A 14,274-nucleotide genomic window follows, 5' to 3' on the forward strand; every position below is an offset into this window, starting at 1 on the left:
GGTCCATGAATAGGTAGCTGGGTCATACATCTGGGGAAACCTAGACAAAGCCAAAAAGAAGCCCTGTGTCTGCATTTGGCTTCAGGGAATGGCACCTGTGGTAGGGAATGTCAGTCCCTGAGGTTCTCTTGAGGTCAGTCCAGACTTGGCTCTGAGAAGCCAGGTGGCCTGAGCAAAAGCCCTCTGCTTCCTTCTTGCACTTGGTGACACTGAGACCCCCTCATGTTTGTGTTCCTCACAGGGAAGTTGAGAATACAATCTCCGTGGATCGGCCAGTGGTGAGTGGTTTGGCTCTCACATGTGAAAAGGGCCAGGGAACAGGCGGGTGATGGAGGGGTAGCCGTGGGACACGGGAGTCTGGGGTGTGCAGAGCCATTACTCTGCATTACTGCAACTTCCGTGTGGCATGGCCTGAAGTCATGGGGCCACTTGTGTCCTGGTGGCATTTAGTCAGTCTAGGGGCTGGAAGGACAGAGAGTCCTAGAAGGAAAAGCAGTTTGAACAAAGAGGGAGGGACCAAGGCCACAGGAAGGGGTGACAACAGCTGCAGCCAGCACTGGATTTATGTTAGAATCTCACACAGAAAAAAAGCAGCACTACACCAGCTCTGGAGTCGGTGTCAAAACCCAGGTGCTCCACCTGCCAGCTCGGTGACAAGTTATGTAACCCTTCTAACTCAGTTTCCTACTCTGTAAAATAGGGGTGATATTAACAATACATGCTGCTCAGGGCTTTTGTGAGGTTTGAATTGATGAGATCATGTACATGAAGGGTCTGGAATAGCACAGGCCCTTAAATGGCGATTGTTCATATGTTTTACATCTTCAAGGTACTTCTCACATGGGTCATCTCTCTGATCCTTGAAAGATTTCTGACATGTAATAAGGTTATTATCCCTAGTTTTCAAGTAAGGAAGCAGAGGCTCAGTGGGTTAAGTGGGTTAAGCAGAAGTTAAGTGGTTTCTTTGAGTTCACAGAGCTTGTAAGTGGCAAGGCTGGAACTCACAACCAGATTCTCTGAGTGGAGTCAGGTTCTCTCCCCCACCCCATGCTGAGGCCTGTCCCTGGGGGTAGGAGGCCCAGGGTTAGAAGCACAGTGCTGGTGTCTGCTGAAGTCTCCATGTAGAGGAGTTTTATGACTGCCTTGGACTTTGGGTTTTGGTGAATAAATAGTCCCTTGTGCTCTGTGGGTGTGTCCTGGGCCAATAAGAGGAAGCATAAATACCCCCACTGAATTGTCTTCTGGGTAGTGATGCTCATGGTTCTAATCCCGACCCTGTGCTAGTGGCAGATCCCCAAGGGCCTTTTGAATTATCACAGATGTTGGTTTTAGTATTAAGTGCTGCTGCTGCCGCTGCTAAGTCACTTCGGTCATGTCCGACTCTGTGTGATCCCATAGATGGCAGCCCACCAGGCTCCCCTGTCCCTGGGATTCTCCAGGCAAGAACACTGGAGTGGGTTGCCATTTCCTTCCCCAATGCATGAAAGTGAAAAGTGAAAGTGAAGTCTCTCAGTCGTATCCGACTCTTAGCGACCCCAGGGACTGCAGCCTACCAGGGTCCTCCATCCATGGCATTTTCCAGGCAAGAGTACTGGAGTGGGCTGCCATTGCCTTCTCCTAGTATTAAGTGCATTTGGTGCTATTCTTATCTTTTGGATGTCGGTAATCAGTGTAGCGTATTTATCAGGTGCAGCAAACTCAAAAGCTTACCTGAATTCGTATGTCACCTAACGGAGCAGAGCAGGCACGTGTGACGGTTTTGGTGTCCCTGTGTGGGTACAGTTGCCTGTGGTCCTCTTGGTTTCAGACAGCTGGAGTGATGGTGACTGTGGCAATCCGGGGATGCAGAGCTGCTGCTTTCAGCTCCTCAGATTGCTGTCACAGGGGGTCACAGATCCGTGCAGGCTGCCAGTGAAAGTGAAAGTGTTAGTCACTCAGTCGTGTCTGACTGTGTGCAACTCCATAGACTGTAGCCCACCAGGCTCCTCTGTCCATGGAATTCTCTAGGCAAGAATACTGGAGTGAGTCACCATTTCCTTCCTCAGGGGATCTTCCCGATCCAGGGATCAAACCTGAGTATCCTGCATCGCAGGTGGACTCTATCGTCTGAGCCACCAGAGAAGCCCTGACCTTCTAATTTTAACGAAAAACCAAAAACTATAAATCAAATAAAATTCATTTTCAGGCCAGTTTAGGTGAGCCAACTTTTGGGGTGATTTAGTAACCAACTTCATTAAAAAATACAAAACATCTGCCAGAAGCTCCCCTTCCTTGGCCACGACCAATGGCAGAATGGACTATAAAAGCAAAGCCTTATCAGCTGCCAGTGTCTGGGCCTGGAAAATTCTCTTCTCCCTATACCCTCCAGGCCCGTTTGGCTCCACATGACCCAGATTTCTGAACCTCACCCGACACTGAGGACCAGGTTCACAGGGAAGCCAAAAGCCACTGGGTTTTCTGGGAACTTGCTTTTCACTTATCTTGCATTTATTATTTTCTTTTCTTGTGCAGAAAAAGAAAAAACCCAAGGTGGGTGTAACAGGGTGAGTGGGCAGACAGCACGCAGTGTGAGTGTGTAAGAGTGAGCATGTGTGTACTGGGCCTGCCTCCTCTCCCCAGCCCTCCACCTCCTTCCCTGAGCTCCTCTGGCAGCTAAGGGTACAGAGCATTGATAGCTTACACTTGCCGAGTGGAGGCTATGAGCCAGCCACTCTTGTAGGTGCTTTCTGTGGATTCTCTGCATCCTCACAACAACTCTATGAGATTGGTACACACAGACCTCAGAGATATTATGTGTTCAGTTCCAGAGCACTGCAAAAAAGCGAGTATCAGAATAAACCAAGTCACAGGAAGTTTTTGGTTTTCCAGTGCATATGATAGTTATGTCTGCACTATACTGTAGTCTATTAAGTGTGCAGTAGCATTAATACTAAAAAAAGTACGTACCTTAATTAAAAAGACTTTATTGCTACAAAATGCTGATCATCATCTGAGCCTTCAGCAAGTTGTAGTAGTAACATCAAAGAATACTGACTGCAGATCACCATAAGATAGTAATGAAAAAGTGAAATATCGTAAGAATTGCCAAAATGTGACACAGAGACACAAAGCGCACAATGCTGTTCAGAAAATGGCACCGATTAGACTTAAGATGGAATTGCCACAAACCTTCAGTTTGTAAAAAATGCAGTATCTGCGAAGCATGATAAAGCAAGGGACGCCTCTACTATGATTACCTTCATTTTCAGAGGAAGGAAAGGTACAGACAGATTGACCAACATGCCCAAGACCACACAGCCAGTGGCAGAGTCACCCTGGAACCAGGAGGTCTGGCTCCGTAGTCTGTGCTCTGAACCACCACACTGTATCGCCCACATAGAAGAGAAAGGGAGGATGGCCAACCAGTGAAAATGGGCCTGACATGGGGGTCCTGCAAAAACCCCCAGGAGAACCTCTTCTTTCTCAGAAGTGGGTGTGACTAAGCTAAGCTCAGACTTGATTCTTGCAGGAATGGCAATGGGCCCTGGTCCTCAGGAAGCAATTACAGAGTTGTGTGAGGATTTCCATGGCGGGGGGAGGGCCTTGTCTTCCGACACCAGTGCCTGCTCTGCAGGCAGGACAGCTCCTTCTTCCTCCTGTTTTCCCTGCCTGCTCCCCACTCCTTTTTCCTTAGCCTTCTGGGGAAGGGGGTGGCAGAGGACACCCAGAGGGGCTGTCACTGCCAGGGCTCTCATTCCAGGTGAAGCCAGTTGCCAATTCCCTCCTAGATAGTGACCTCTCTCTCTGATGGACTCTGCTTGCTGTGCATGTCCAGACAGGAAAGGGGAGAGGGGAAGAGAAGCTTCACATGCATGGCCCCAGAGGAGCTGCTCAACTTGACTGGTTTCAGGGGGAAAGATAAGGAGAGCTACCTGGGGAGCTTGCCCTCCTGGGTGTCCTGGTTAAGACCACTCTGCTGCAGGGACATCATCACTAAAGCTAACCATGCATGCTAAGAGCATCTCAGGGGCCTCAGAGGAAAGCTTTCATGTGTAATTTTGGAACTCGAGATTACAATCAACCTCATCCTTGCTCCTTTCACCTGATAACTTCCCCTGTGGTCTCCAGGGCAGTAATGCCTACAATAATGTTACCCCTTTTACAACTTTGGTTTGACCACCCAGAGTGCCATCCAGAAATGACTGACCTTTGGGCATCCTCACACCAATGGAGCAATAGCCATAGGCCATCAGACAAGGTTTGGTGTTAGTGTTCATGACAGCATCTGGAAGGATCCATCATAGGGATCCTCCAAGCTAGTACAGACCAGAGCTGACATTCACCAAGCACCAACTGCATATTAAGGCAGGTAAAATATACATTGTGTTCAGTTACAACAGTGTCTACAAGGTAGGTGCTATCAGGATCCCTCTTTTATAGATGAGGATAAAGATTCAGAAGTCCTTGTCTGAGGACACACTGCTAATGAGTGGGGAAACTTGAACTGGAAGCCATATTTGCTCTGAACCCATGTTTCTTGCCCTCAGCTCTCTGGTGCCGGGCCTTTACACTCCATGGCCTGTGTGGCCCAGACCCACACTTGGGCCCCAAGTTGTGTGCCTGGTAGGGGCGCCCCATGGCCACACTTCCCCCCTCAGACTGCTAGCCACACTTGCTCTGAGATTCCCTACAGGTATCAGTCACTTGAACAAGACCTCTTGCTTGGAAAGCAGAGCAAGCCAAGGTATTTGGGGCCTGCTGGGAGCCAAAGCTGGGGAAGCTCTCTCCATGGTCTGTCCATTCGTGCTGCCCTAGAGGAACAATATGGAAAGGCAAACGGGAACTCAAGAGTGCTCAGGAACTCTTATGCACTGAGAGACTTTGACTGTCCCCTTGTTCTCTGCACTGCTGACAGGGGCCTTGTCTTCCTCCTCTGGCTTTCTCTATGGGATGTATACCCCAGCCAGTGCCGCCACAGCATGGCAGCCGCTCTCCACCCTTTCACACTCTCCTCACTTGCATGAGCATGTCTGACAAATACCCCTTATATTTGGGCATCATCTTAAACGTTTTTCCAGTACATTTATTCATTCAGTATCTTGTGTGATCCCCATAAGAGCCCCATGAAAAGGGCAAAGCAGGTTTTATCATCCCCATTAATGGACGAGTAAACTCAAGCCAGAGGATATTTTTCATATGTGAGGGGCATGGCTGGGACTCCAGTCAAGTATTCTGACCCCACTCAGTGAGCATATAGATAGTCAGTTCTTTTCTCAATGTGTCCTCTGCCAAGTCCTAGAGGTTCCTTGGAGAAACCTCAGTAGCTGCCATGGTGATGTGGGGGTGTCAAGGGAAAAGAGCTCTGCCCTCTTCATTAAGCAGAGAAGCTCTGTTTTTAGAGCTTCTGGGGAAATTTAATTTGAACAAGGTTTCCATTTGAAAAAAAAAAAATCTACGAAATACTTGAAAATCACTGCACTATACCATGCTGCTTTTAGGATTCTTAGCATTTTCACATGTACTAACTACCATGTTTAATCCTCATAACTCTACAAGGAGATAAGAAACTTAGGTCCAGAGAGATTGAGCATCTTTCCTCAAGTCACACAGCTTGTTAGTGGCAGAGATGGAGCTTGAACAGAGGTTCAAGAAGTCCCAGCTCTGCTCTTTACTCCTCACTAAACAAAGCTGCTCCAAGAGAGAGGTTGCTTCATGTGCCCACTCAGCCAGTAATTCTTGTTTCCTTCCTGCCCCCTCACTCCCCTTTTCTCTCCAGCCCATCATCTTTGTTTCAGACAGAGCAAACAGCAACAAGGAGCTGGGTGTGGACCAGGAATCAGAGGAGGGCAAAGACAACACAAGCCCTGATAAGCAAGCGAAATCCCCACAGGTTTCTGAGCATGTGCATGAGTGGGGTGGCCTGCACACAACCGAGGCCTGTGCTCTTGGAGTGCATGGGGGTTGGAGGAGCCATAGGGGTGGGGTGTCCCTTTAACATCTAGAGGTTTAATTTTGTCCCACTGATATTTTCCCTCATCAAATTCAAAAATTTGGGGGTGCTGCTTGGATGAATGTCTTGGGATTGGCTGCCACACCAAGCTGGTCCTGGGAAGGACAGGCTGAGCTTCCCTGCTGGAGCCCATCCAGCCAGGATGATGAGAGAAGAGGGATGCAAAGCCTGTGACAGACACTGGGACAGAACAGCTCATTTCCTGGTGTCATTAACAACAGGGAAGATAAAGAACAGTAGTGGGAGCGGGGTGACACCAGAAGTGGAGCCCTCCAGAGCTCAAGGGACAGTGTTAGATTGGAGTGAGGACGGGGTCATATAAAGTATACAGGAGGCAAAGTATACTAACAGGCAAGATTCCGGATAAACCCATGGACATCTCTGTCCTGTGGTGCCCATCGGCATGGGGAGGGGAGGAGGGTCCTCTGAGGAATTGGCCTTGATGACAGAAACAGCTGGAGGTATCAGATTGGTCTGGTCTGCTTCATTCTGCTGGGGCTGGTTTGGTTGGGATGGTCAGGCTGTAAAAGGAAGAGAGGGCTCTAATTGGTGCGGATGGGGGAAGAGGACCAAGGGGGCTGTCTACATGTCTGTACAGCTGAAATACCTCCTCTGGCTAGGCTAGGGAGGTACAGAGTGAAGGGTTGTTGGGGCCCAGATGATTCTCACTCCAGATCAGTAGGTTCAACCAAGAAAGAAGAGCACTGACTCTGTACCCAGCTCCTGCTGCCACCTATGGCTGGTTTAGTCACCCTGGCTCCTTCAGCCCAGAAGGAACTTTCCTCTTGGGTTTGTCCATCTCCCTGGTCCCTGCCAACCAGTTTTCCTTTGTGCCTCCACAGCTAGAGCCTGGCAACACTGACCAGGAAAGTGAGGAACAGCGGCAATTCCGGAATATTTTCAGGCAGATAGCAGGCGATGTGAGTACCTCCAACTCTGACTCACTCAGACACTCCTCTCCTTGATGAATTGCTCAATTTGCCAGTTATTTCATTATTGTTCAGTGGAGGTCATTTGGGTTTTCGGTGGAAACGGGGTATATGAGTGTAGCACAGAAATCCACAAGTGAAGTCCTTTGAGTTCTAGACCGACACACCCACTGGGTGGGCCCACTGCTTTCTAGACAGCTGAAGGTACAGTGTCTTCCTCAGAAAAGCCCCAGCTTCCCCGACAGAACAGCCCTGTCATGGACTATACAAGCATGGACGGCCAGGATTTGATTTGCAAAGCCTATGCTCCATCAGCTGCTGCACTCTTGAACCATGACTCTCTTCCCCTTTCCTCCTCAGGACATGGAGATCTGTGCAGATGAGCTCAAGAATGTCCTTAACAGAGTTGTGAACAAACGTGAGCAGCTTAATTCTGCAGGGGCAGGTGGGCAGTCGGGTAGTGTGTGTCCAGCTATCTGAAGGCAGCTCCTCACTCTTCTCCATACCTCTCAGATAAGGACCTGAAGACACAAGGCTTCACGCTGGAGTCCTGCCGTAGCATGATCGCTCTCATGGATGTATCCTTCCTGCCACCCTTTCCCAGCCATGTCAGCAGCCCCTATGTAGTCTCCTGGGACTAGGGCAACAATGAGGGGGACCCAGTCAAGCAGAGGGGCCCAAATTCATGCTCAAGGAAAGATTTAAGGAGGCCCTGTGCTAAACTTCCTGGCTGCTGGTCTTAAAGGAGCTGTTGGAGGAAGCACAGTTGGGAGAACACTGGCCCCTGCTCTCAACCTCAGGCCTGGGATTCTGAGGCCCTACCCTTTAGTGGTCTTTAGAAAAAGGTTCCCTGGGTTCTAGAGCAGGCACTGATTCTGACTAGGGAAGCATGGAGGGGGGTGTTAAACACTAGGTCAGGGCAAGGGTGGATATCCTGGGCAAAGCCCTTCTGTAGAGGACGTCCCTTGCACAGCCCCCACAGAAGGTCTGCTCCCAAGCCAGGAGGATTTTGCTATGTGCCCTGTAGCCCTGACCTCCTTCCTCCAGACAGATGGCTCTGGGAGACTGAACCTGCAAGAGTTTCATCACCTCTGGAAGAAGATTAAGACGTGGCAGGTGGGAGGAAAGAACAAGGGTGGAAGTAAAGTGAAAGTGAAGTAAGGAAGGGACTAATTCAGAGGATGAGTGTGTGACCTCTGTCCTCAAATTTTCTATTGCCAGAAAATTTTCAAACACTACGACACAGACCAATCCGGCACCATAAATAGCTACGAGATGCGCAATGCAGTCAATGATGCAGGTATGGGGTGGCCAGGATGCGGATAGGAGGTGGTAGGAGCGGGGATGAGAGGGGAGGACTGGGCCACTGGGGCCTACCAAAGGGATGAGAAAGGGCTTCTTGTTCTCCTCTTCTAGGCCATAGCATGACCAGGAGGTTCTAAGGAGAAAGCAAGCAGGCCTGAGGACTCAACCCTATCTCATCCTCTCCTGTGCTCTCCCCCACAGGCTTCCACCTCAACAACCAACTCTACGATATCATTACCATGCGCTATGCAGACAAGTACATGAACATCGACTTCGACAGTTTCATCTGCTGCTTTGTCAGGCTGGAGGGCATGTTCAGTAAGTGGACAGCTACCCTTCTGCTCTCTTGTGCCCTTCCTGCTCCCTCTCCTGTAGTGGAGGGAATCTCCACTAACTGACCTTACTATATGACCCTGGACAAATCCCAATCTACTGTTCAGGCTGAACAAAGGTGAAGGCCCTTTTTAGGCTCAGAATGGGATGGCAAGGGGCAGTTATTGGTGATACTTTGGCCTATTTTGGTGCTGAAGGGCATCACCAGGCACATGGTCCTCTTAAGAAAAAAGGTGGAGTGGCGGGGGATTGGGGGGGAGCACCTGTAACTGGCCTCTGGTCTGTGCATTCTTCCGAGCAGGGGCTTTCAATGCATTTGACAAGGATGGGGACGGTATCATCAAACTCAACGTTCTCGAGGTAAAGCCTAAAAGAAACAGTACACTCCCCCTGCACTTTAAAATCTGAGGTGGAGGGATGGGATGGGATGGGATGGGAACATAAAGGGAACCTCAGAGCTCAGCAGGATGTGGTCATGGGGAATGCATACTGGGGGAAGGCTCTAAGGAAGCCTGTTATGGCTTTATGCTGGAAAATCTGTACTTTCTAGGGGAGATCTGTGGGAAGGATGCTTCTCAGGAAATCTTCCCAGTGTCTGGCATGCTGAGACTGGCCTTTTCTTCTACCCTTTAGATCTCTAGGGCTTGGCTCTTTTTGTCTCACGTGCATTCTGATCTTGGGCCTTCCTCTTGCAGTGGCTGCAGCTTACCATGTATGCCTGAACCAAGCTGGCCACATCCAAGGCATGGAGGATCACTCAGGATTTCAATTTCACCAACAGAGCTAAAGTCACTTACCTCAAAGGACACAGTTGCTGCATCCCCAGGAAGCCTCCAGGCACCTCATCAGTCTAGTTCCTCCTCTACTTACTTCCCGCCTAGCCTTAGGGCATCTGTCCATTTGTCAGGCCCAGCCTGACCCTTCAGTTAAGGAATGGGGAAGGGAGAGCTGTGTTGTCCCTGTGCCACATGGAGCCAAGTGCCTGTCTGCTTCGGCTATCCACAGGCCAGTGAGAGCTTTGCTTGGAGTCTGATGGCCTCAGCTCTGAAGACAGGTACTCTCCTTAGATGCTCGCAGCTGTCTGCAGAAGCATTTGCCAATGGCACTCAGTACTTCCTGGTGCTAGACCCCTCCCCCCCGCATTCACCCCCCTCCCCTTCATCTCTGTGTTCTCCCACCCATGGGACAGCAACCCAATGAGCACTTGGTTCTGCCTGATTGTTTCAGGACAGGGCTGCTCTGGAGTAAACTAGTTCAGTGAAAAGAGGTTTGGACATTTTGGGTTATCTGACTCATAAGTTAGGTTGCATTCTGAAAAAAGTTCATCTAAATAAAGGCATATGTTTTGCTGGTTTGATTGTGTTTTGTTTTCTCACACTGAGAGCTACAGCAAGACTGAGTAGCTCCAATCTCACCCATTGGATATAGAGCTATAGTTTCAGAATACAGCAATGGAAAATATACACACACACACACAAATCCCAAACCCCACTTTAACCATGCCTTTTTGCTATTTCTTGAGCACAGGAATCACTCAAATACTTTCCAAGATACACCAGGAAAGGAATAGGTGTTGGTGTCTAGATCAAGACAAAATGGGTCACCTATTAACTGGAGGGGCAAGTTAGCTGACTGTAATGACGCAGAGCTCCTCTACTAACACTGACCTACTGTATGACCTTGGACAAACCCTTAAATGAAGGTGTTTGCCGTGCTTATCTGGACCATGATCTATAACCATCTTGCATTTTCCACCCAATTTCCTTCTTGATCTCTATATCAACATGGAAAAGGGTCGGCCGTAAATATGTAGATAAGGTAACAAAAATAAACAATTAGTAAAAGTACTTTATTTTCCTCTTATATTTGCTTTATATGTTGCTTTACAAAGTTAGGAAGTTCACAGCTTTATACCAAAATGTAAGAAGGCTAAGCTATTTGCTTATAAACATTTTGTAGTCAAATGTCATCTGATTTCAGTCTTCTAACCCATATTCAATTAAAAAAAAAATCAAGACACCAAGGGCACTGGCGCAGCTCAAGGGCATGTACTTCTCTGAAACAGGAGAAAAGATCCTCAACAGCCTTTCCTCCTTGCTTCCTTCTCCCCTAATTCAACTGGGCTACTACTGTGAATTCAGAGGAAATCTGGGAAATGTTAGTCATCATGTGACCCAGCAAGGCCACATAGTTGGGGGTTGGAAGTGAGGTTAGCGGTTACTGTCTGATAAGTAGTAGGTTTGGTTTAATCAAGATTTCACATCTACTGATGTATGGAACTCAGTATAACCCAAACCACCTATACCACAGCTTGTTTCTGACCATCAGACAGCATCTCTGAAATTCTCATGGATCCTGAGGATTTGCTGGGATAAAATCACTGTTGTAACAATGTGGCAGGCTGTAACAATGTGGCAGGCATGGCCTTAACAGTTTTTAGGAGCTCTCCTTTTGGTAACAGTTACAAAATTTATAAGTCAGCCTATATAAACTGCAAACCAGAGGGGACGTGCTATTTAAATCCCACTTCACAATATAGTTTAACCTCCCCTCAAATGGAACTCTTCCATAAAATATACCATTACCATTCCGCTAAGTGTTATACACCTACTCCCACCAAATCATCCACATTCCTAGTCACTAAAGTTGTCCACTGTATAATCTACCAAAAAGAGAAAAACAAAAAACCCTTTGTTAGGCAAATAATCACTTAAATAGCAATAATGTTGCCTACAAATTATAGGTAGTTCAGAAGCTAAACACTCAACTTTTGAGGCAGAAAAAAAAAATTCTCCATGAAAGCAGGAGTGTAGTAACAATGATGTTCTCTCAAATTCAAGTAACATCAGGTCAAGAAAACCCTTTGTTTGCATTGTGTCTAACTGCTTTATACGGAATAGAGTAGCATGCCAAAATTTTGAACCTGATTAAAAATTTCATGATAAAACTTGAAGTCACTGATATTCCATCAGAACAAACTGCCATTAAAACACTAGCATATATACACAAAAGGACTTATGCTATGGTTTTCTTGGCTTCTGCTGTCAGAAGTAAACACAAGTAATTAAAAATAACATTTGATTCCTTAGAAGAAATGAGCTGTGTTTTGTCACATCACGTAACAATTTCCTTCCTCCACTAAGTGTGAAATATCAGAGCCAACACAAATCCCTGAACCACTGCCCTAATCTGAGAGGGAAGAGAAGGCCAGAATCAGCCAAGACATTATAGAAGACTTCAAAAAAAGACTTCTGCATAACTTTGAAGACACTTAAAAGTAATAACACACAACCATAAGCAGCCAAGATGCTTATGGTGCCTTTATTTCTAAACAGATGGCTACAACAGTGCATTTAGGGCAATACACTAACCTGGTGTTAAGTGAGTTTTACACATTCTTGCAACAAAGACATTATTGCTACGGCTTCAAAGAAAATTCCTGTGAAATGGGGAGAAGTATTATCAAGTATAGGTGCCCACATGCATACAACACGTACAAGAAACATCCATAACTGCACACATAAAGGCAGATAGACTGTGCATGATTCTATCAAAGTTAAGCTCAAATCAGTTTTTACTGATTCTATCAATCTGTTCATACCTACAACAGTTCCCCACGACTGCCCAACACCTCACATATCCCTTTCCTGCTGTACAAAGGCTCCACCACTCTCATCTTTTCAGACATGTCCTCAGGCAGAACAAAAGGGCACCTATGTAACAGAGCATGCAAGACTTTCTCAGCACACTGCTCAGCCAATGTGGGAATGTGGGTTCACTACAGTCCAAAGGAAAATGCCAGGTTTAGCAATAAATCTAAATGTACTTTCCTAGGAATCACCATTCCCAAACCCACAGAACAGCTTGGGTTCTCTGGTCACATGTACAGGAAATGGGGTAAGAGAAGGGAATGCTTGTTCTCAGACAGAAACAGCACACATCAACTTTATACAACAAGATCTTCTCTGCTCTCTCAAATATCATGCAAATCTCAGTAACGTGGTCAACACAAGAGTCCTGCCTTCATAAGGACAGAAGTAAATAATTCATGGGGCCATTCATTATCTAGATGTATCTCCCAGCTTAGTTCTTTTTTTTTTTTTGATCCAGTAAGAACCACCACAGGCTTTCCTGGAAAAAAAAGAACAGCTACTTAGTCTTATACTCAATTCCAGGGGTTTTGGATACCCTCATGAAACCTATCCCTGAACCCCAGGTGAAGTTCCCCTACCCTAGAGTCTGAGTGAAGACATGGGAGAAGTGTGTACACTAGGGTGGGTGGAGATAAACCTGGCTGCTCTCCTCTAGTAAAGAGTGGGCATCACATCTGGAGCTCAGTATGTGGCACTTGGCTCCCCTCTCCTCTCCTCCCTCTCTCTGTAGAATCTTTTAGAGTTTTGACGATCACAGAAACAAAAAGCTAAAGTAACACCTCTATGGCTTCACTGAAGAGTCCAGAGAGAATTTAAAAACAAAGCAGTGACAAGGCGGCTTTGTTCATTTGGCTGCTCTTGAAGGACAGGGAGGGTCTTTTCCCTTCACCCCACTCCACCCTTCCTTCTCAGCTTAGTGGGGGAGGTGAAGGCAATACACTGGTCTTTAAGAAGTTTGCTTGAGGCCTTAAATACTATATTCAGATGCTTTATCCTGATTCCCCCTATTTGTGTACTGCGGGTGGGTGAAAAGTACCTCATGAGCCCAGAGGAACTATATGATGGCTGCTGTCAGTCTAGGCACAACCAGAGAATGGGAGAGGGGTTGGCAATGAAGCAAACTAAAAGGTTTCAAACCTGCCCGCTTGGAGAGTCAGAACCTGGAAAGACAAAGGCACACCTCCAGTTTGAACAGCCTGCCAATACTTGTTAGACCCAGGTCTAACAGGGGGATCTCCAAGTACCTTGAACCAAGTCCTTGAACCGAGGACTTTTATCAAAATCTGCAGAGGTTCAATAGGAATTATTGTCTGCAAAGATTTGTCATTATGTGATCTGTTGCCTGAGCTCCTAAAATATAATCAGCAGAGCAGCTACTCCAGCTGTTAAAAATCTACTGTGTGTCCCCTTAGTATTTAAAGCCAGCTCTGTCCATCTAAGACGAGAATATTGAAACACATTGTACATAATTGTTAAGAAAGGAAAATAGTTGCTTCCAATTAAAATACCCAGTGGTTAGAATTAACTGATTGCAATAATTGAGGAGAAATTAAGACTGATCCTAAAACCCTAACATTTGAACAAATTTGTACTTAAACACGTGACTATTGGTGTAAACCATCATAAGAACAGAAACTAAATATCACAAACTGAAATCAATAAAATACATGTGTGATTTGGGTCAAACTGGGTAACCAATTAAGATCTGTGTCTTTAATAAACATCTGGAGAACACCAGTAGCATTAATTACTATATGCCATGCTGTCCCAGAAGAGTATGGTTCCTTAAAAATCTGTTTAAATCTGACAAACCTCCAGCAAAAACTTAGAAGTGTAACCTGTCATCCCATAGAGCTGCCCAGACTTATGCTAGTAGTAAGCCTGGCTAGTAACCACTTTCTCCTTCCCTGATTCACTGGGGAAAGGAGGACATTGGCCTGTGTAAGGGGCTGATGTGAGATTAGTTCAACTAAAGACTTCCCAACATGGGAGGCAAAAAACTTCATGAATCAATTTTGCTGTCATCCTCAGCATGGTGTTCAATGTGTCCTGCAGCATCCTAGAA

General features: G+C 46.8%; 2 protein-coding genes across 8 annotated transcripts in view; one reads left to right on the plus strand and one right to left on the minus strand.

Moving 5' to 3' along the window:
* The window catches only part of CAPN3 (calpain 3), a 55,883-nt gene extending 45,973 nt beyond the window's left edge, over nucleotides 1–9,910 (plus strand). For 2 of the 4 annotated variants that reach the window (XM_042251934.2, XM_042251936.2), the window contains 9 exons: nucleotides 242–278; nucleotides 6,832–6,909; nucleotides 7,279–7,336; nucleotides 7,432–7,496; nucleotides 7,966–8,034; nucleotides 8,140–8,218; nucleotides 8,425–8,541; nucleotides 8,858–8,916; nucleotides 9,252–9,910. In XM_042251934.2, the coding sequence (XP_042107868.1) occupies nucleotides 242–278; nucleotides 6,832–6,909; nucleotides 7,279–7,336; nucleotides 7,432–7,496; nucleotides 7,966–8,034; nucleotides 8,140–8,218; nucleotides 8,425–8,541; nucleotides 8,858–8,916; nucleotides 9,252–9,278 (589 nt within the window). In that variant the 3' untranslated portion in view covers nucleotides 9,279–9,910. 4 annotated transcript variants of the gene reach the window in all.
* Nucleotides 9,911–10,386: 476 nt separating this feature from the next.
* ZNF106 (zinc finger protein 106) overlaps nucleotides 10,387–14,274 on the minus strand; it is a 56,241-nt gene continuing 52,353 nt past the window's right edge. For all 4 annotated transcript variants that reach the window (XM_027971709.2, XM_012181288.4, XM_060419121.1 and 1 more), the window contains one exon: nucleotides 10,387–14,268. In XM_027971709.2, coding sequence (XP_027827510.1) covers nucleotides 14,212–14,268 — 57 coding nt within the window. In that variant the 3' untranslated portion in view covers nucleotides 10,387–14,211. The remainder of the gene's footprint in view (nucleotides 14,269–14,274) is intronic.

Source organism: Ovis aries, chromosome 7, assembly GCF_016772045.2.
Source record: "Ovis aries strain OAR_USU_Benz2616 breed Rambouillet chromosome 7, ARS-UI_Ramb_v3.0, whole genome shotgun sequence".
Classification (NCBI taxonomy): Eukaryota; Metazoa; Chordata; class Mammalia; order Artiodactyla; family Bovidae; genus Ovis; species Ovis aries.